At 38.6% G+C, this 22,568-nt stretch overlaps 2 protein-coding genes across 5 annotated transcripts in view; one reads left to right on the forward strand and one right to left on the reverse strand.

Annotated features, from left to right (window-relative positions):
• The first annotated feature begins 3,096 nt into the window (after positions 1-3,096).
• PSMC2 (proteasome 26S subunit, ATPase 2) lies at positions 3,097-15,347 on the forward strand. The gene is made up of 12 exons (XM_059074549.2): positions 3,097-3,320; positions 5,102-5,139; positions 5,723-5,804; positions 6,520-6,619; positions 9,952-10,083; positions 10,491-10,563; positions 10,943-11,038; positions 11,699-11,863; positions 12,743-12,830; positions 14,614-14,816; positions 14,910-15,006; positions 15,093-15,347. Exons 1-12 carry the CDS (start codon positions 3,251-3,253, stop codon positions 15,248-15,250), a joined length of 1,302 nt encoding a protein of 433 aa, XP_058930532.1. The 5' UTR covers positions 3,097-3,250; the 3' UTR covers positions 15,251-15,347.
• A 5,542-nt stretch (positions 15,348-20,889) lies between these two features.
• Positions 20,890-22,568, reverse strand: part of SLC26A5 (solute carrier family 26 member 5) — a 30,145-nt gene continuing 28,466 nt past the window's right edge. For all 4 annotated transcript variants that reach the window (XM_067041696.1, XM_067041697.1, XM_059074515.2 and 1 more), the window contains 2 exons: positions 22,332-22,386; positions 20,890-21,074 (listed from right to left, as the gene is read on the reverse strand). In XM_067041696.1, coding sequence (XP_066897797.1) covers positions 20,890-21,074; positions 22,332-22,386 — 240 coding nt within the window. The remainder of the gene's footprint in view (positions 21,075-22,331; positions 22,387-22,568) is intronic.

Genomic DNA, 22,568 nt, shown 5'->3' on the forward strand with positions numbered 1-22,568 from the left:
GGCTGTCTAGGTCCTACTGACTCAGATCCGGGTGGGGACCAAGATTCAGGAATGAAAGGTTCCTAGGTTTATCAGTTCCCTGGTAAAAAGGATTATTTGCCTCGTCCAGGTGGAATATGGAATACGTAGGACATGATTTTCTATAGCAGCTCTTACTATATTCTTTTCCTTTTTAAGTTAACTACTACTTTATTAGTTTGAATTGAACCGTTGATTTTAGTAGTAGCTGTACTTGTATAAATAGAAAGTGAGAAGATGTGTATGAATTAGTATTGACAATAACTGTTAGTCTATACATTCATAGAGAATTCTGTACATAAACCTGTAATGCGTTTGTGTTTACCTAAATAATAATAGGAGCTAACGTTTGTGCTATTACTAATTTACCTGGGCTATCGCATTTAATACCCATATCGTTTGCAGAAGAAACCCCTCTGTAGTATTAGATTCTAATCCAAGGCCGCAATCATTTTACCCTGCTCTAGCAGCATGAAGTTTTCTTTCAAGATATTCCCAATTACAGGACTCTATTGTTTAATGTTTAATTGTTTAATAAAATCAATTATACTTCTGCTGTATGATTCCTTCTAAGACTGAGGTCAAATGCAAGAATTAGCAAAAAGAAACCAGTGGGTTGAAATTCACAGACTCCACCTCCCATCCTCCACCCCACACACAGTATCTGGAATAGGTTGTACAAAAGAGAAGAATTGATGTGCCACTCTTCTGCAAAGAGAACCAGAAATTAGTAAATTATTATCTAGGAATTACATTTTCACTGTTAAATACATTGAATTGGCCTGTATATCTGCTGCATGACAAAATTGTTACTTCAAAACTGACATTTCAAAAACTAAGCTAATTATCTCAGCCTAAAACTCTTCCTGACCTGTAACCACTGTTAAAACAAGCTCTAAGGCTCAAGGTAACCTGACTCCACTTTCTTAATAATTTTTTCTCACACCTATCCCAATTATTCTCACCTTAACCTCTAAGAGCATGAAGGTTATTTTTTTTCAATTGTGGTAAAATACACATAACATAAAATTCTCATCTTAACCACTTAAACTGTGCAGTTCAGTAGTGCTAAGTACATTCATTGTTGTGCAACCAATATCCAGAACTCTTTTCATCTTGCAAAACTGAAACTCTGATATGCATTAAACAACTCCCCATTTCCACCACCCCTCAGTCCCTAGCAACCATCATTCAACTTTCTATCTCTGTGCATTTGACTACTATAGGTACCTCATATAAGTGGAATCATACACTATTTGTCTTCTTTTTGTGATATGCGGGCCTCTCACTGTTGTGGCCTCTCCCGTTGCGGAGCACAGGCTCCAGGCGCGCAGGCTCAGCGGCCATGGCTCACGGGCCCAGCCGCTCCGCAGCATGTGGGATCTTCCCGGACCGGGGCACGAACCCGTGTTCCCTGCATCGGCAGGCGGATTCTCAACAACTGCGCCACCAGGGAAGCCCCCACTATTTGTCTTCTTGTCACTGACTTATTCCCTTAGCATAATGTCCTCACAATTGCAGTATGTGCCAGAATTCTTCTTTTTAAGAATGAATAATATTCCATTGTATGTACATTTTATTTATCCATTCATCTGTTGACTGGGTTGCTTCCACCTTTTGGCTATAGTGAATAATGTTGCTATGAACATGGAGGTACAAATTTCTCTTTGAGACCCTGCTTTCAATTCTTGGGTGTATATACCCAGAACTGGAATTGCTGGGTTATTTGATAATTCTATTTTTAATTTTTTGAGGTACTGCCATACTGTTTTCCACAGTGGTTACACCATTTTACATTTCCACCATTTTACATTTCCACCAGCAGTACACAAGGTTTCCATTTTCTCCACGTCCTCACCAACACTTTTTTTTTTTTTTTTGATAATAGCCATTCTAACAAGTATGAGGTGGTATTTCATGTTTTTTTTTTTTTTTTTTTTTTTTTTTTTTTTTTGTGGTATGCGGGCCTCTCACTGCTGTGGCCTCTCCCGTTGCGGAGCACAGGCTCCGGACGCGCAGGCCTAGCGGCCATGGCTCACGGGCTTAGTTGCTCCGCGGCATGTGGGATCTTCCCGGACCAGGGCACGAACCCGTGACCCCTGCATCGGCAGGCGGATTCTCAACCACTGCGCCACCAGGGAAGCCCTATTTCATGGTTTTGATGTGTATTTCCCCAGGGCCTAGTGAAGCTGAGCGTCTTTCCATGTGCTTCTTGACCATTTGTATAACTTCTTGGGAGAGATGTCCATTCAAGTACATTGTCCAGTTAAAAAATTGGATTGTGTTTTGTTATTGAGTTTTAGTTCTTTCTTTCTTGGCAGCTCCACAGGCTTGTGGGATCTTAGCTCCCCATCCAGGGATTGAACCTGGGCCCCTGCAGTGAAAGCTCTGAGTTCTAACCTCTGGACCGCCAGGGAATTCCCGAGTTTTACTTTTTATATATTCTGGATATTAACCCCTTACCAGATATATGACTTACAAATATTTTCTCTCATTCTGTAGGTTGCCTTTTCACTGCTGACGGGGTACAGAAAGGTCAGGCTTTTTTCTTTCTTTTTTTTTCATTTCTAACTTCTATAATTGTCTAACTGCTCTCTTCCGTTCCTCATCTCCCGAATTCATTTCTTTGGAAACCTGCTCTCTTCTCTGGCTCTCCTGTATCTGAAGATGGTACCACTCTTTGGCAGCAGGGTCAAAAATGGAAACCATTTACCTCCTCATCCCTTGTTAATGTCAAATTAGTGAACAACTTCTATTTACCTTCACTCTATGTATAAATCTAGTCACTACTAGTTGCGTATCGAATAAGCCAGGTACTTTACAAACATTGTTATTTAATGCATCCACAATGCTGTGAGGTCAAGGGGAAAATTAAAGCACAGGGATTAAATAAGTTACCCAAGAGTACAGAGTTTAAATGATTAAAGCAGGATTTAAACTCAGCGACCTGAGCCTGAGTTGATCTTGCAATCTGTTGCTCAGGGAACTCGCCACGGTGAGAGGCTAATAGAGAGCGACGTTCCCTCCGAACAGCGAAACCTTCTCACTCCCCTTCGCTACTCTCCCGCCGCAGCACGTGTCCTCCGTTGCGTTCTTCCGCCCGTTTCTGGGGCAAAAGGGCCCGCGGAGCCTGCTTTACTTCCGGTGAGGAAGGGAAAGGCGGGGGCGCCACCGGAAGCGAGGAAGGTGCTGTGTAATCACCCAGCAAGCTGAGGTCCTTGGATCTCCTAAAATGCCGGATTACCTCGGTGCAGATCAGCGGAAAACCAAAGAAGATGAGAAGGACGATAAGCCCATCCGAGGTCAGTTGACGTAGGCAGGAGCTCCGGGCCGGGGCAGGAGGCCGGGGCAGGACCAGTCTTGGCCTGGGGTCCGGGATGGGGGGGGGGGGTTGGATTTCTGCTCGGCGCTCCGTCGGTTTTGTGCCACTAGTGATTTGAGTCGAGTGCGGCAGCCGGGTTGACCGGCCCGTCCTCTCCGTCTCCCTCTAGCAGCTCCGCGTCCTGTGTTCATCTCCCGCTGATCGAATTTTTTATTCATATTCAGGTCTCAGGTCTTGAAGGAGTCACGCGCCCCGCTTGGCCTTGCAGGCCTTGAAAAGTTCCCTGCTTGTTGGTGCTTGGTCGCCCGGACCCTCTTTGCTGTCCCTCCTCCCCCTCAAGTGACAGCTTGCTGTTATCGCTGTATAGCCAGGATCCTGAGACATAATTTTCTTTTTTAAAAAACATTCCTTTGACTAGATAATTCATTCACATGATTCAAAACACGAAAGCGAAAAAGATAAATGGAAAAGAGTCTCATCCTTGACCCCGGCCACCTCTTATCCACGGAGGCAACTAATGTTGCCGTTTTGCCTCATCTTTCTAGGCATTTTCTTTGTACATACAAGCAAGTTTCTTTGTGTGTGTGTGTGTGTATATATATATATATATGTATATATATATATATATATATATGTGTGTGTGTGTGTGTGTGTATATTTACATAAATGTACATCTTTTAAAAAAATCTTAATGATATGATATAAGTTCATATCATTATGTAGAGTCAGTGTGGTCTGTATAGTATCCCAAGTAATTGGGTGTTCAGTATTACTCAGTATTGATGGGCATTGCGTTTTCTTCTAGTCTGTTGGCCATTGTAGACCAATGAATAACCTTGTTAATATAACTCTTTACTACATGCACAAACACAAGCTGTAGGGTAAATTTGAGAACTGAAGTTGTAATTTTTATAGACACTGCTGGGTTACTCTCCTTAGAGACTATACACTTGACCCTATCCCTGCAGCACGTTCGTTCATGATTTCTTCCCAGTAGCCCCTTTTGTAAAAGCCTTATCTTTATGCTGTTTTCTTTTGTTCCTTATAGGCTATTTTATAACATTCTTATGGTGGTTTTTTGTTGTCTTTCCTTCCTAAACAACTTCAACCTCTCCTAGCACCCTTTCTTCTTAGTATCCACCCACCCCTCAGAGAAGGAGCATTTCCTCTCCACTTTCATCTCACTCTTTTCCCTTGAAAGAGGTACTCAGTCACCTAGTGTAAAATTTAGTCACAGAGATGTAACATTTCATTTGGGTATTTCTCTGGGTAAGTTATAATTCTATAAATATATTAACACATTTATCCCTTGGATACAGTTATGACTAATGTGTGTAGCATTTTTCTGCACTTCTTCATCCATGTCTTACTTGATCTTTAGAGCAACACTGAGGCTAACATTTTTCCAGGTGAGAAGACTGATGCTCAGAGAACTTAAATGGTTTTTCCAAGGATACTTAGCAAATGCATGATCTTGCTGGGACTAGTGCTCAGGTCATTTTGAATCTCAAAGTCTGTTCTTTGGGCTCCCTGTTCTATGTTATGTCATATCACTTTGAAGCTATGTTATGTACTTTTTAAAATCTGCCTTCACCCAGTTAGATAAAAGTTCCTTGAGTCCAGGAACTATTTGATGGTTGTGTTTATATCATTACAACTATTCACAGTTTTTCTCACTCAGTGCAATCTGAATTGAACAGAAAAGAATTGTAAGCTCTAGTTTCTTTTGTTTTAATTCATGTATTATCTCTTTTCTTTTAGCTCTGGATGAGGGGGATATTGCCTTGCTGAAAACTTATGTAAGTCCTTTCAATGTCTACAAAATATAGATGTTTTGTGTTGAAATAAGGACTCTTGTTGATATTGGCCTTCCAGAATAGTTGGAAGAGACTGTCCAGCTGTGTAATCTTCACTGAAAAAACGTTATCTACCTACAGTTTCTACTTAGAATAGATCAGAGAGTAAATACTCAGTGTGTCTAAGCTTATACATTATCTCTGTACTATTTGTAATTAAAGTGCAGTACTATATTGAAAGATATTTGAAATAACTTTCTATATTTAGAAATATTTACTATATTTAAAATGTATGAAAATGAATTAGATCTGAAATGGTAAATTTTAATGCATAGAAATGGTCTTGAATTTTAGATAATTTTAGGCATGATTTTAATTTGTTACCTTGCATAATGGTGTGTTGCCTGTTTAGGGGAATATATTGGTTCAGGAATAGTTCTGAAAATGATAGATTCCCTCTACTCTCATTTCACAAGCTTTAGGACAATAACAGCTATTACAAGTGTAACTGTTAAAAGTTTTTGTTTATAGTTTAATACATTGTTGGTATCCTGATATTCTAATTAAACTGACCTTTATCTCCTAGGGTCAGAGCACTTACTCTAGGCAAATCAAACAGGTTGAAGATGACATTCAGCAACTTCTCAAGAAAATTAATGAGCTCACGGGTATGTTTATTTTTTATTTCTGTTTCCCCTCTTTATGGGTAATGGTTTGATTATATCAAAGGAGCTGAAATACCAATGTCACTCTTCCGTGAATCACAGATTTAAAAAAATTATTATCCTTCCTATCTGTTAAGAAATTGGATCTCATTTTAATAATCTCTTTTCATTACCTTTTACAAGAAAGTTTAATGCTTAAGCAATGAAAAAACATCATCCTTTAAGCAAGTATTGTTTCTGTTGGTCAAAGCCAAGTTCAGTTGACTATAATAAACAAGTCAAAATTTCTTCTTGAATAAAAATATGATCTCACGTGGTACTGCTTGAAGTAAGCGGGCTATGGCCTAGTAGTCGGAAATTTTTCTTTTTGGGAACTTGAGTGGTGAAGTTTTATATTGATAGTATTTGACTTGCACAAAAAAATGTCAAATATGGCATCGTATGACATTTTTAGCCTGTGACTACTTTAGGGCCGTGGTTTTCAACTGGGGTCATCCCCCTAGGACGTTCGGCAGCATCTAGACTCATTCTTCATTCTCCCAACTTAAGGGGGAGGTGGTGCTAGTGACTAGTGGCTAGAGGCCGGGGATGCTTCTAACCACTGTGGAATGCACAGGATGCCCCCCACAGCAAATTATTCAGTCCAGAATGTTAGTGGTGCTGGGGTGAGAGAGCTTGCGTTACAGTCCAGTGAATTTTGTAATCTTTCTTTACGTAGGTATTAAAGAGTCTGACACTGGCCTGGCCCCACCAGCACTCTGGGATTTGGCTGCTGATAAGCAAACACTCCAGAGTGAACAGCCTTTGCAGGTTGCGAGGTACGCATAGTGCTCTGTGGAAATTTATTTTTATCTGTACTTTCAAGTACTTTTTCAAGCCTTGAGTATAATGTAATAGTTCGTAAAGAATTTTTATGCCATATTCCAAGTAAATGCAGCTTTCTCCAAAAGTATCTGGGGTTAATTAAAACTTTACACTTTAAACAATTATTTTAGAAATAGGTGAAGACATAATCATATAAAAGATTCAAATGATACAGGAAGATACAGAGCAAAATATGAAAACCTTCCTTCCCATCTAACTACTGAAAATAATTTGGTCCTCTTAATCCTCCAGTGCATCTTCACGTATATATATATTTTTATTTTTATTTTTTGCGGTACGCGGGCCTCTCACTGTTGTGGCCTCTCCCATTGCGGAGCACAGGCTCCGGACACGCAGGCTCAGCGGCCATGGCTCATGGGCCCAGCCGCTTCGCGGCCTGTGGGATCTTCCCGGACCGGGGCATGAACCCGTGTTCCCTGCATCGGCAGGCGGGCTCTCAACCACTGTGCCACCAGGGAAGCCTGGTGTCTGTCTTTTATGTTAGATGTCTGGTAATCTTACTTTGTGCTTTTGTTTAGTGGGAGACCAAAAAGCTGATAGAAGCTCTAGATTCAATAGTGAGGCATGTCTATCTCAGGCTTCACTGTAGCTTATATGGTTGAATGTTTAGTTGGGGAGCCTTCAGGGTCAGTATCTTTAGATCTTTTCATTTGGTTGGTCACTTTTCCCAGAGAAGTTGTCTTCAGTCTCGTGTTGTCTCCAATCTGCAATATTTTGGAAGAACAGTGGAGATAGAGGGCTAGGGAATGTCAGTGGCAGGTTCACTTAAGTTTAATCATCCTTCCCCTCTCACCTCCACACTCATTTTCAGTGAAGTTACCACCACCCTACCCCTTGACCCAGCATTTCTTTTTTTTTTTTTTTTTTTTTTTTTTTGCGGTATGCGGGCCTCTCACTGTTGTGGCCTCTCGCGTTGTGGAGCACAGGCTCCGGACGCACAGGCCTAGCGGCCATGGCTCACGGGCTTAGTTGCTCCGTGGCATGTGGGATCTTCCCGGACCAGGGCACGAACCCGTGTCTCCTGCATCGGCAGGCGGATTCTCAACCACTGCGCCACCAGGGAAGCCCTACCCAGCATTTCTTGACACTTTGTTTTACTCTCCAGAATATTTTCATCACCTCCAAAAGAAACCCCATACCTATTAACTGTCCCTATTCCCCTCTCTCACTGGCCCCTGGCAACCACTCATCTACTTCCTGTCTCTATGGATTTGCCTGTCCTGGACATTTCATATAAATGTAATCATACAAGGCATGACCTTTTTCTGGCTTCTTTAGCTTAACATAGTGTTTTAAGCTTCATTCATGTTGTAGCTTGTATCAGAACATCTTTTTTTTTTAATAGCCAAATTGTATTCCAGTCTAATTTCTCTCTTCGTTGATACTCTCTGGTGAGACATTGTTCTTATACCTCCCATTAATTCTTTAGACATGGTTTCCTTTGGTTTTTAAAAAAATATTTATGACACTGATTAAAGTTTTTGTTTAGTAAGACCAATGTCTAGGCTTTCTCAAGGACAGTTTCTATGGACTTTTTTCCCTATGTATAGGCCATATTTTATTTCTTTTTGTGTCTCATAATTTTTTGATAGAAACTGGACATTTTAAATAATGTCAGTTCTGGAACTCTGATTTCCCCTTTCCCCAGGGTTTGTTTCTATTGCTGTTCCATGCTGTTTTTTCTTTTAAGTTTTTTGGTCAGCCTCTTGTTTAGCCCCAACTGGTAAATGCCGCCTCAGACAGTTGATGTTAAACAATTGCCACCGATTGTTTCCAGCAAATGTCCTGTGGGCAGGGGGTGTGTAGACAGTGAGCTCTGAGTCCGGTCAAATAAAAGCAAGTCCTGAGAACGGAGCTTTTCAGCTAGCTGCCAGACAGGTCAAATAGTTCTCTGGGGTTGGGCTTTTGGGGAGCTCCAGTTCTTTGTCCCTGCCTTCCCCCAGGAAGGCTGCTTGTTTTCACATCTACCATGGCTGTGAGGCTGTTGGCTTTCAGGTCTTGTGCAGAGCTGGGGAGAGGGCTACGGGATGAAGGCGAATTTAAACGCAGAATGCTCGCTGTTCTTACCAGGATTCAGCCCTTTTCTTTTTTTTTGAATAAACATTCTTTGGATTGTTACAAACCTATAGTTTGAGTTCTGAAAATGTTGATTTTGAATGTTTTTGCCAGTGTTCTCTTTGCTTTTAAGGATGAGGTTTTCAAAGGTCCTTATTTAACGTTCTGCAAGTTGAGGTCCCTGTATATATACTTTTTCAGGTGAGAATTTAAAAAATCCCTATCTGTGCAACAGTGTTGGTAGGGTCTGTCAGATAAAGTAGTGATAGATACTTTCTATATATAAAATTCTACTTCCCTGGTAGACCTTTCCAATAACAGAAAAGAGAGTCCTGTCCACAATTTATGCTGCAAGGACAAAGCATTCTTTACCTTACTCTTAGCTCTACCTATATGCACATGCCAGAGACTATTTTGTATTTCCCTGTATTTGTTGCGACAGCTTATGATATAAGCTCTTTCCAGTATGAGTTGTTTTTTGTTTTTGGGTTTCTTCTGTAGGAAGATAGTATAGAAAATAGGCAGTAGACTACTTTCTACTGTGATGTATGTGGGGTTTCAGATTCGCCTTCACCACAACCCACAGGAAAAGAATATATTTAAGTTAAAAACAGCAACAGTAATAATGGATTTGAAGTATAAACTCAGGAAAGAATGAACATGTTTATTACTTGATGTAAGACAAAATGACTGTCTTTTTATAGGAAAAATAAAAAGGAGAATACCTGAAGATATAGAGGAGTATCACTAATAAAGCCATATAGTTATGAAAATCAAGAAAGAACTTGTTTTTGTAGTTGAGCATTTATTTTATTTTTTTATATAGCAGGTTCTTATTAGTTATCTATTTTATACACATTAGTGTATACATGTCAATCCCAGTCTTCCAATTCATCACACCACCACCACCATCCTGCCTCCCTGCCACTTTCCCCCCTTGGTAAAGAGAACTTCTTGATGATGAAATATTTGGGTTTAATTTTCCAGGGGAATGTATCTTTTGAAATTTTTATGTCTTGGCTAAAGTTGAGCAGACCCTTGGGATTGAGCATATTCTGCAGAGAAGGATCCTTAACAGTGGCCCAGTTTCTGCAGTTCTAGTTTACACCTGCTTATTAGTGTACTGCATACCCAGGAGAGAATCTAGTTACCTGAATTCATTATTAGTGGTTCAGGTTCCTTACTCTAATCAAGCCTTTTGCCATGTTAGATGCACAAAGATAATCAATGCTGATTCGGAGGACCCGAAGTACATTATCAATGTGAAGCAGTTTGCCAAGTTTGTGGTGGACCTCAGTGATCAGGTTGCACCTACTGACATTGAAGAAGGGATGAGAGTTGGGTAAGATTTCTATTTGCAGTAAATACTCGTCTTTCATTGAAGATGCCATGTCACATTCACACCCTTGGCTTGCTTTTGAATGGGTGAACTGGGTGCCATGTAATACCAGGGTAGCCTAGGAGAGGGCTGCAGTTGGACAGCCTTGTTACTGCTGCATCTGTTTCCTGACCTCCCGACCCCCACTTGGCCTTTTATGGCCTCAAATGTCATGATCAAACTAAGTACAGAATTGTAGAGTTGATTTTGCCAGTCTATTTAAGGTAACGTGGTGTAGGTGGAGGAAGCACTTGCTCTAGGATGGTTATGAGGATTAAGTGAGTTAATGTAAATAATGTATATAGAACACATGATAATTCACTCAGTAAATTTTTTGAATGTATTGGTGAGGCTCTTTTTTACCTCCTTAGTGTGGACAGAAATAAGTATCAGATTCACATTCCACTGCCTCCTAAGATTGACCCAACAGTTACCATGATGCAGGTAAGAAACCATGAGAGGGAAAAGGAATGGCGTGACTAATTGCATCCATCTCAAAAAAATGCTAAAACTTTTAACTAATAAAATATTAATATGTGGGTATGTATTGAAGAGTTGCCAAAATTTTTTAAACAATTTTTCAGATGAGAAAGTCTTTATTGGTCTTTATTTTAGTAGTTTGTCTCTCACTTAGTGTCATAACAAGTAATATAGCAAGTGGGTCTAGGACACTGGGCAGTGTATTCCATTTTTATTAAAATTCTTACTTGCTATAAATCTGATTTTTCTTTTAGGGTATTGGGTCTGCTCTACTGGATAGAACAATTGGATTAGTATGCAAAAGCGTGTGGCTGTATGTTGTACATTTTCATCCCTCTCTTAGGTGGAGGAAAAACCTGACGTTACATATAGTGATGTGGGTGGCTGTAAGGAACAAATTGAGAAACTTCGAGAAGTAGTTGAAACCCCACTACTTCATGTAAGTGGTTGAGTCTGTTGCCTTTTAAATTTCTTTGTACAAAGATGTGAGCCTTTTGTATACTGTGCACTAAAATTATGCCTATATATTAGTTTTAAAATTTTATGTTTTCCTAAATGAAAAATTTTGATGGGGTGGAGGGTAAAGGTGTGGAGAATTGGTAAGTTCCAGAAGAGAAAGCAAAAGGATTTAGTCGTCAAGGCTATTCAAAAAAAAGAAGAATCTGCTATTTAGAGTGACGAGGTTGAGGCGTAACCTTTAGAATAGGTTATTGTGTAAAAAACAATGTGTTTTAATGCTATCAAGAAGAAATGGGCTTTAATTGAATCAGATTAAGCCTGGGGGGGGATTAATGGAAAAAACTAGGATATTAAATATGAGATAATACTTTTATTCTTTAAACACTGTAATTTCTTAAAATTAGGGAAAAAAATGTTTTGTTAACCCTGGATGATAGAAATACCTTTAAAAGCCATTCAGCCTTGTGTATTACTATGAGTCTAGTTTAGATCTTATGTCTTATTCATAAGTAAAATTCTTATTTAGATGAAGTATATAAATTGTGGACTGAATAATTTTGGTTTAAATATATCGATGTAGAAGTAGTCTTGTTTTTATCATAGAGAATTGATAAGTGTAAAAATCATGTCTCCATCACAGCCAGAGAGGTTTGTTAACCTTGGTATTGAGCCTCCTAAGGGTGTGCTGCTCTTTGGTCCACCGGGTACAGGCAAGACACTCTGTGCTCGGGCAGTTGCTAATAGGACTGATGCTTGCTTCATTCGAGTTATTGGATCTGAACTTGTACAGAAGTACGTCGGTGAGGTAAAGTAAATTGATCATAATCAAAGAATATGTAGCTCTAAGAAAGATTTATAAAGCATAGATGAAATTAAAATGGGAATTCCACACTGAAGATTGAGACCTGAAATTTTTTGATTGATGGATTGTAATTAGTAGGTCAGAAGCCCAGAAACCACCAGCATTCCCGTGCGGTCATTTGGAAATAAACTGCTTAACATTTTTAATCAGTATGCTCCCTACTCAGAAGGGTGACATTTTCTCCAGATTTGGTTTGTAATATCAATAACCCAGTAATGCCCAGTGAATGCATTCAAAAGTGTATTCACTTCAGGGGCAGTGTTTTATGTTGTTCTGAGAAAGAGAACAGAGATTGTCTATGTGTATGTGCGTGGGTGTATGTACACACACAGGTTTTTTTCATTAGAGAGTAAGTCTAGGGCTGAATATATTATATCTGGTACATTAATGATTAGTATACTTACAATAAGAATTAGAAAAAGGATCTGTATGAGTTGACATATACTTTTATTCCCTTATCAAAATTTACAAATCAGATTCATTGATCAGAAATGCCAAGTGATGGATCAAATGCTTTTATTTCCTCAAGTTTTATTGATTGAAATGGTGCCTTTATTTAATCGTGTTAATTTGACCTCTTCAGGTCTTAAAGTTATTGGCTATTTAATAGGTACAGAATCATGAAATTACTTAATATTGTTTTAAAGCTAATAAGATTAATTTGACGGAATAGGTTAACAAACCAGTCTTTCTGAAAAAGCTTTAGGTAATAATGGTTAAGAATACTGTTAGGTATTACAAATATTAGAAAGTTTGAAGTATAACTTATATTTAAAAGATTTTAAAGCCAACTCTGAATTAACACTTTCTTTTTTTCATCAGGGGGCTCGAATGGTTCGAGAGCTCTTTGAAATGGCCAGAACAAAGAAAGCCTGCCTTATCTTCTTTGATGAAATTGATGCTATTGGAGGTATGAATGGTATCTCAGAGAACTCTACAACTGGGTTTCATGAGAATTCTGTAGTAGTATGTGAAAAGTTCCCCTGATACATTAATCTTGTACAGAATTTTAATTCCAACTCCTTTATGAGCTTTAGCACATCAGCGTCATGGATCTAATAAACTTTAGGGCCACACCATAAAGGAAAGAAGCATTATATAGCATTGGTATTTCTCAAAGTCTTTATCTTTGAACTTTCCCAGTTTCTTTCCTAGGGCACATATTTTCACTTTAGCAACTCCTAACTTGGGATACAGCTTTACTTAATCAGATCAGAAAGCACTGGGGCATAATTTAATTGGTAGTAGTTTTTCATAAAGTGTACATAACATTTTTGGCTTCACAGATTTGATGAAATACAGTATTAGCTGTGCAATCTAGACAAGTTATTTTAACTACTTCTGAGCCCCAGTTTGCTCCTTTTATAAAAGAAATGATAACTCCAGCCTTGTTTATTTCATGGGTTTTTGAGAGGTTTGAAGTCAGTCATAAATGTGATTGACTTTGAAAACTCTGTACTGTTCTATAGGCCTTGGCTATTGTTACAGTCTATAAGAGTAATAGTTCCTATTGGCTGCAGAAGTGTCATATCACCAGACTGTTGTTTAATGAACTTAGTGAAAAAAAAGTCTTAAAAAATATAGTGGATGGCCTTCCCTGGTGACGCAGTGGTTGAGAGTCCGCCTGCCGATGCAGGAGACACGGGTTTGTGCCCCGGTCCGGGAGGATCCCACATGCCGCGAAGCGGCTGGGCCCGTGAGCCGTGGCCGCTGAGCCTGCACGTGCAGAACCTGTGCTCTGCAACGGGAGAGGCCACAACAGTGAGAGGCCCGCTTACCGGAAAAAAAAAAAAAAACAGTGGATGCTGTAACACTGTTTGGGGACTGGTTAGGATACCCAAAGTCTTGCTTTTAGACTGGATGGATGTTGTGGGCTTTGGACATTCTGTAGGTAATGTTCAAGGGCCATAATTTGACCAGTCTGTAGATGTGGTGTTGTGACCCTGAAGTCATTTTTGTAGTATCATTGGAATAAGCCTTATGATGTCAGGATGCTCTGAAACTATGGCTTCCAAAATGGATTTTGTATAAAACAGTATTAGGCTGAAGGAAGAAAATACTGGTACTTTTCTTCATATTTATATTTAATCTCATTTTAAAAATTTCTATTTTTTGTATTTTATAATGTATGTAATGCATTAATAAACAGTATGCATTTATACAATTTTAAAATGAAAATATATATATGGAGGCCTCTTCTTGTGCTCTTTTGGTTGAAATGAAGAAGAATATTGACATTAACCTAGAGTATTCTAATATATCTGAATCAGTGTGATAGTAAGCTGTTATAGTTCTACTGTATTATGGATTTAGCCATATTTCTAAGGACAGTTTTGAGAAATTTAGAAGAGTATGGCATTTTCTTACATATACTCAAATACCATTATAGTGCTAAACTTTGCATGTATTCTTTTGCCTAGTCCAGGTGTATATTGTGTTGAATGGAGGTGTTCTCGAGTGACTTAAACCAAAATCCTTAAAGAGGATTTAAAATACTTTAAAGGAACCCATGTTAAATCAACCTATGATGTGTCCTTTTCTCGTTAGTTTTGTGTAAATCAGGCTGTTCTTACAGGATTTGTTTAAAACTGAGAAGTTCCCTTGGGCTGGAAGGTGTGATCTGAACTGAGATTTACTGAGCAGAGTGCTGCTCTGAGTAGATGTGAAGAGTCTCTTTCCTCCTGTCTTCTCAGGGGCTCGTTTTGACGATGGTGCTGGGGGTGACAATGAAGTGCAGAGGACCATGTTGGAACTGATCAATCAGCTGGATGGGTTTGATCCTCGAGGCAACATTAAAGTTCTGATGGCCACAAACAGACCCGACACTCTGGACCCAGCGCTCATGAGGCCCGGGAGACTGGACAGGAAGATTGAGTTTAGCTTACCTGATCTAGAGGTGGGAACATCATTTCACTGTAGAAAAGGGATTCTTGAAATTTTTTCTTCCTGTGTTTTCCATTTTAATATTTGTCAATTCCCGTATTTTTAGGGTCGGACTCACATTTTTAAGATTCATGCCCGTTCAATGAGTGTTGAAAGAGATATCAGATTTGAATTGTTAGCACGACTGTGTCCAAATAGCACTGGTAGGTAGAAAGGTGGTCTTGCTTCTGTTTGCTGGTCTATTTGGGCTGCTTTAATTAAGCCTGTTATTTTTTTGTTTGTTTGAAAGGTGCTGAGATCAGAAGTGTCTGCACAGAAGCTGGTATGTTTGCCATCCGAGCACGGCGAAAAATTGCTACTGAGAAGGATTTCTTGGAAGCTGTAAATAAGGTCATCAAGTCCTATGCCAAATTCAGTGCTACTCCACGCTATATGACGTACAACTGAGCCCTGGAGGTGTTCGTGAAAACACTTTTCATCCTAACCTTATACAGACTTCTTAATAACCATTTTACACACAAAATAAATGGTTTTCAAAATTGTATGCTTTTTTTTCAGATGTCTTTTCTCTGTGGTACAATAAAGGGTGATATCTAATGCCGTTAGGCAGGAAAGCTGTTTTTTGACTTGCTACCATTTTTAAAGGTTCCAAATTGAGAAGTGCTTGCTTAGACCACATATGTTCTAGGCATATGCTGGTTGAGTGCTGTACATATATTATCTCATTTTATCTTCCCATCTGCCCAGTGACGTAGATTTAACAGATGCAGAATTTTCCTACCTCGTTTCCTTGCAGCAGAGCTGGGATTCAAGACCGGGTTTGACAGCTCCATCACCGATGTCCCGTCCATTATGCTCTCCTGCCCTCATCACAGTGGCCCAGCCAGGCACATGATTCACATGTGTTTTGACAGGTTTTTTCCTACAACGTTGAATAAAGCAGCTTTGGCTAAACTATGTTTAAAGTGTAGGAAGCATCTGATGTAATGTGTTTTGCTTTGCCATTTGAGTTGATTTCAAATTAATCAAGAAGAATTGTTGATTTTAATGACTAGCGAAGTAGTAAAGCAAAAAAAACATACACATATAATAATCTCATTTAGAAAATCTGGAATTGGCTTTATACAGAAAAGTACTTATTTTCATTTTATAAATTAATGGTTTAAAATTTCAGTAAAGCTCCCGTTAGACTTCTGGTCTACAGTGAGGTATTTCTAAAATAAAAGTTTTTATTAGACTCTTAAACAAAGCTCTTTAAAATTATTTCTTGTACAGCCACCACCAAATTTCCTCCCCTCTTCCACCACAATTACCCCCTTCCAGGCCCCTGCCAAACACTGAGACCCAAACACAATAAAGAATATTTTTATTGTAGTTCAGTATTCACAAGTAATGCAAAATAGAGATGGATACATTTTAATTCACAAAAGAAAAAGTTGACAACATAGAAAATGCTGTGTTGCACTGAAATATTTAAAATATGAAAGTTTTAAAGCGGAATAAAGCTGTTCATAAAATCCAACCAACATCCTTTCTTTCTCTTTTCATTTTTGTGAACTTGATGAGAAATTTTTTTTTTTTTCTAATCCTGCCCTAGTCTTTCATGAGGTATGAAAGCGAACCATTTCCAGGTTATGCTGATAAGTGAATGACTAAAGATGTATGTTTTTGTGCTGTTTTGATCAATGTAAGCATTGAGAACACACTCCTTCAAGTCTTACCACTTGTTCATATTGCCACATACATCAGATGCTCCAATGTGAGACAAATCAAATTGGTTACGTGGTGGTGCTCACTCAGGCCTAACGTGTCATAGGCTGTGAATAATCCTGACATCTCAATTTCATGATGAAAATCTAACTGGCCACACATCAAATCGATGCACAATGAATTATTTGAAAAATCTGGGTGTTTCTACCCAGGCATACGTATGCAGACAGCATCAACACTATCTAGATTAGCATGTTTGTACCCCATTTAAAAAGAAAAAATACACATTCACTGGTAACTCCCTCCACCTAAAATATGTGTGTGCATAAACACGTGTATATGTATGTGTACAGACATACATGTTTATACATATTAGCATGCTGATAAATCAATACAAAGGGTTATGACTTCAGAAAAATACTGTAGCGATCCTTTAAAAAAAACTTTTAAAAAGCATTTAAAAAATGTGATTAGATCTATAAAATTTAATTTTCACAAAGCTCAGGTTCATCTGTTACGTAAAGCTGAAATGCTATACACCAGTACAATGAAAAACCTGGTAAGCCTTTTTTAAAGGCAGAGTGGGTTTTTGAGATGCTCAAACTTGTTTAAATCCAAGTCAGTAAGCAGGCAGGTTACCTGGTGGTGCAGTCCTGGCTTTTGAACATTTTGCTGCTGGGATCTGAGGGGTTTCAAAATCACTGCACACATTTTGGTTAGCTATGTTTGGAGAATTAGATAAGACTTTTATCAGTCCTCAAACCAACTTTTATCAGCACTCAATCTATGTTATCAAGAATCTACACCACTGAATCCTAAAAGCATTGCTGAAAAAAAGGACCAACAGCATTTTTGCACTCACTGAAGCATACAGGCTCACACCAAGGAAGTTGTGTTTGATTTTAGAATCTGAATTAATTAAAGGGGCAGACATAATAAAGTCATCTTCACCACATACCCTTCCTTCCCTCAGCCCCACACAAGGGTACCCCCTCGCCCCCCACTCCCCAAACAGGACAACACACCCACCCACTCTGGGGCAGATTCTCTGGGTTTGCTACCCTCTCCACACACACCGGAGGGCCGTCTCATTTTCTCAACATGTATCTTTGGAGGCAGGCACCTCCTTTCTCTGTTAAACAGGTAAGGATACAGGATCAAACCACATGGATATTTTAGATGTTACCTGAAAACTACAAAATGCTTCTCCCAGAGCCTGCAGAGGATTCATACCCTTCACTCTTTCTCTGAGTCCCACTGCAGATGAGATTGGCATTGAGATCCCACTCTCAGCTGCCGTATGACTGTACAGTCAGCGTCTATGACCTGAATGAGGAGTTTCCCGGGCCCTGGTTCAAAACTGTTTGCAAACATATTCCATCCAGTCATGAGACAGAGAACAACCATGGTCATGTTGCACAGGATTTGAGAAAGATAACATCACTATATGGGACCTTCCTGGAAACAGGGCTTTCCCGTATTTCCATAAAATAAGGCTAGTCTAGCCCCTATATCCATCAGTGTGGGTTATGCCCTTTTTGAGAAGGCAGTAAGAATCTGAATTTGAACCAGGGCTGGAAAACATAGAAAGGTATATACGAGCAGCATTTAAGGTCCAGAAAGAAGGAGGTAGAGACAAAACTTGATTGTAAGTAAAAGAATTCAGGAAATTTCCCACTGTATGAAATAACTCTAAGTAAAACATTCCAAAATATTTACATATAGATAGAATACATTTTGAAATACATTCTTATGATATCAGAGGCATGCCAAAACAAAAACATATTACCCCTCAGTAAGACTTAAATGCTTTCTATGTACATGGTAGAATTCTATTCAAAATAGGTTAAAAATTAAAGGACAGAAAAGTTAAATACAAATTTGTAAGCTATAGACAAGTACTTTTTTTGTATACTGCTTTCAATCTATCAAAAATCAGGACTTGAATATTTGCTGTGTGTAAAGCATTTACTGAAGACTGGTGTTAAAGATGATGAAATAAAATATTTTATAATATTGTTTAAAATCCTTAAGTTCTACTTTAATGGCTGAAACAATACAAGCCCTTTTATAAAAGTTTCTAGTATAAGCTGAGGTCCTATAACTACATGCTCTTTCAGAAGGCAGTCTGTATCAGAATGCAGATGTATCTGATGATTGCAAAGGAAATAACTGACTGCAAATCTAATTTCACTCTAGATCTAGATAAAGTATTGATTAGAAAGGGGCGGGGGTCTACTCTGAATTAAATTAGTAAAGTCACTGAGAAACCTGATAAGACTTAAAGCAAACAAGCCATTGGGTTTGGTTTGGACTAAACCCATGCTAACCTACTTCTTTCCTGATGCACTTTTCCCTGGAAGTGTTTTCTTCATGAAAACTAAAACAAGGAGTCAGTAAGGAAACACGTAAAACAAACAAAAAAACAACTCTTAGCAGGAAATCTTAGCAGATGAGGCTTTAGGCAGGTTGGCTAATACTTGTGCTGTGATTTGGAGTGAGCAGGTGGTTAGAATTACAGGCGCAGGAACTTCTGATGACAAACTGGCTTAAAGGTCTCCCCACTCCTTTTGAAGAACTGTAGAGAAAATGCTTCAAACAGCATTTTACTCACTCATCGGCTTAAAACTGAGTTTGATGAAGAATTAACTAACTCTATGGACTTAGAAGGAAGGTATTAAAATTATACCCAGGAGTCAGTTTTCTAAAATATGTGGTAAATCACTTTTAGCAACAACAACAAACCTTCTAGGGCCTCCTACTGGCCACAGGTGTGACAATTTGAACACCAAAAAGAGTAACTATAATGCACTGAAACACATTAAAACGACAATTCATGAGTGTATAATTATACGGAAAGGAAAAATCAAAAAGAACCTAATTCGTCACCGTCTATTAAACCAACTCCTTACTTTGAAGTTGATAACTAAATGGAAAAAAAAAATTTAACCTGCCCTTCCAGTAAGAACTATATTTAAGGATGACTAAATAATTCAAGTTGAGGGAAAGCTGTAGTTTACACAGAAACACCAACTGATAAATGCAGAAAAAAATGAAAGAATTGGAAAAGAAAATTCACACACCTTAATAAAATTGCTGCTTTAAGCAAGGATTAACACTAGACGTTAAAATCCCTGGGTGAATGGCTAATGGAGAACTGGGCATTCATTCAATGCCAAAGGAACACCATACAGATAACTCACTAGTCACAAAGGAGAAAATATAATTGGGGGATTGGTTGTCATGTTAATCCAAGTGATTTATTTTAGCATCATTAATGGTAGGTCAACTAGATATTACTTGTTTTTTGTTGTGATGCGATTTGAAGCATGTGTCTCCTCTATGATACATTCTAGCAAGAAATGTTTTATTCAAATTCATGAAGCCTTTAGTTAGACATAACTTCTAGATCATAGGTAGTTCAGGAAATAAAGGGACAAGCTAAATAACACCTTGAAAAAGCGAGTGGACACACTCACAAGATGGGATTCTACAGGACAACTGCCCCAACTCCCTTTAACAAGTCAACGTCATCAAAAAAGGGACAGTGTTAGATTAAGACACAGTTACGGGACTTAGAGGGACATGACCATTTGTAGTGTAAGGTCACAGAATGAATACTAGTTTGGATAAACCAACTACAACTGTGGAGATAATTGGGGAAGTTTGAATATGGTCTGAGGTAAACATGTTCTAGAATGAGAAAGCAGAGATGGATGACTGAAAAAGAACAGGTCACAGAACACTATGTAGTGTGTGATCTTATTTTGGTTAAAAGATGTAAATATATATGGATAGAGAAAGATCTGGAAGGACATGCATTAAGGTGTTAGCAATAATCTTTGCTGGTAATGTAATGTTTTTCTTATTTTTGTTTGTCTATATTTTCTAATTTTCTGCAATGTACTTACATTGCTCCTGTAACAATAAATGGTTATTTTAAAAGAAGAACTTCTAGAAAATTGTGGGTTTGCCTCCTCTGTGAGATAACTGATTACAGAAAGTCTATAGATCAACAAGTACAAAAGCAAAGAACTACTACCCATCTGGTGACAGCGTATCTGATTTGTGTATAAAGTACTTAAATAAATTCTTTAAGTTCACAAAGATAATACTCAAGAGTAACAGAAATGTCACTACACAATAAATGCAGGCAAGAGGCTAATAATATCTTTGAAATAGTCATTAAAAAAATACAAGTAAGATACATCTTGCTATGCGTCATTCACCCTCCAAATCAAGCCTTGTGTTTACTAGTATTTACCTACTACTAGTATTTACCCTTAGGAAAAAAACATTTAGTGTCTACTATTTAAAGTGTGTAGGTTAGTAATTTCACAAGAAGCTCATACCCCATCACAGGCTGAGCTCCTCGTCTAAGCTTCCGGAGTGGCATTGGGCTCAGAGTCCTCCTGGGGAGGAACAGCTGTGGCCTCCTGTTCGGCAAGTGCCTCTCGAACTTGGCTGCCTAAGACTGCGTCGTGAATGCTGTGGAACAGCAGCTCCAGTAAGGCAGGATTTTCAAAGAATTGATTTCGAGTGAAGTCATCCACGACTTGTGCTATAAAAGAAGAAGGGAAAATTAGCCCAGGGACTTCCCTGGTGGTCCAGTGGTAAAGAATCCACCTTCCAATACAGGGGACGTAGTTCGATCCCTGGTCGGGGAACTAAGATCTCACATGCTGCGGGGCAACTAAGCCCGCCCACCAGGACTACTGAGCTCGTGCGCCTCAGCTAGACAGCCCGGGTGCCACAAACTACAGAGCCCACGTGCCCTGGAGCCTGCACGCCAGAACTAAAGAGAAAACCTGCATGCCACAACTAGAGAGAAGCCTGCGTGCTGCAATGAAAGATCCTGCATGCCTCTACAAAGATCCCACAGCTAACTCCTGATGCAGCCAAGAAGAAATAAAATAAATCAGTAAATAATAAACTAAAAAAAAGAAAATTAGCCCACACTCTGGGTGTTAGTCTTAAACATTAAAAAAAGTAACATTTTCATGTAGTTTAAATATTTAAATGATATAATAAAAATTACTTTTTTACCCTACATGGTATATTATTCTATGGTGTAAATGTACCCTCGTTTATTTAACTGGTCCCTTTTGTTTGATAATACTTTCTTTTTCTTTTTTTAAAAAAAAATATTTTCTAGTGTTTTGTTCTTATAGACAGTAGTACTATGATCATTAACCACGTACATGTGTTATTTTTAACGTGTGTAGCATACAGTTGGATTTGCTGGGTTAAAAGTAAATGCATTTGTAATTTTGAAAGAAAATGCCAGTCTGCCCTCCACAGAGGCTGCCTCCAGTTTGCACTCCCACCAGCAATGTCTGAGGGCTCCTGTCGTCCCACAGTGAGCCTACAGAGCCTGCTGTCAAACATTTTTGATTTTTGCCATTTTGGTAGGTGAAAAGTGATGCCTTTATGTGAATTTCATGTTCAAGCACTGTTTTAGCCAAAATTTATATTAAAACAAAAAGAGCAGGCATTGTCTGGAAAAACCTAAATGTTTTTATATAACTATGTTTATGGCAGGCATTACATAAATAATTACTAAAAAATATGCCAGCCCTGAACAGTGGTTTATTAGCTCCTTTCCTCCAACTCCAGTGCAGGAGGCCTACCACCAAGTAACCCAGGGATGTGAGTGCTGTAAGTGGCAAACTTCAAAGCTAGCTTTAGATTTTCAGAAGAATAATTTTCATTTTCACCTAAACTAAAATTAAGGGAAAATACTTCCAAATGCAGTTATTTAAAAAACAGAAACAAAACCAAAATGTTAAAACTTCTCCCATTCTAAAAGTGTACTCACCACTGCATCCTGCAAAATACACATAAATGCCGACATCTCCATATTCTTTTACAATCTGTAATAATGTTGAAATAAAGTTTAATTTCTCTTGACTCTGCAAGGTGCAAGTTTCTTTCTACCAATACGTATTTAGGGATATAAGATGCTCTGGTTCATTCACTTGAGCTACTCCACTTCAATAATTATGCATTTTGAACTAATCATTTAAAAATCTGTATTCTGTTTGATTTTTATAAC

The sequence above is a fragment of the Kogia breviceps genome, chromosome 9, assembly GCF_026419965.1.
Source record: "Kogia breviceps isolate mKogBre1 chromosome 9, mKogBre1 haplotype 1, whole genome shotgun sequence".
NCBI classification, from domain to species: domain Eukaryota; kingdom Metazoa; phylum Chordata; class Mammalia; order Artiodactyla; family Physeteridae; genus Kogia; species Kogia breviceps.

What these genes read in the sequence shown, in the direction of transcription:
- PSMC2 (XM_059074549.2), top strand. Translation starts at nt 3,251, where the DNA reads ATGCCGGATTACCTCGGTGCAGATCAGCGGAAAACCAAAGAAGATGAG. An exon ending in CAGCCTTTGCAGGTTGCGAG is followed by an intron (nt 6,620 to 9,951) that starts GTACGCATAGTG and finishes TTGCCATGTTAG; the next exon opens with ATGCACAAAGATAATCAATG. An exon ending in TTAGCTTACCTGATCTAGAG is followed by an intron (nt 14,817 to 14,909) that starts GTGGGAACATCA and finishes CCGTATTTTTAG; the next exon opens with GGTCGGACTCACATTTTTAA.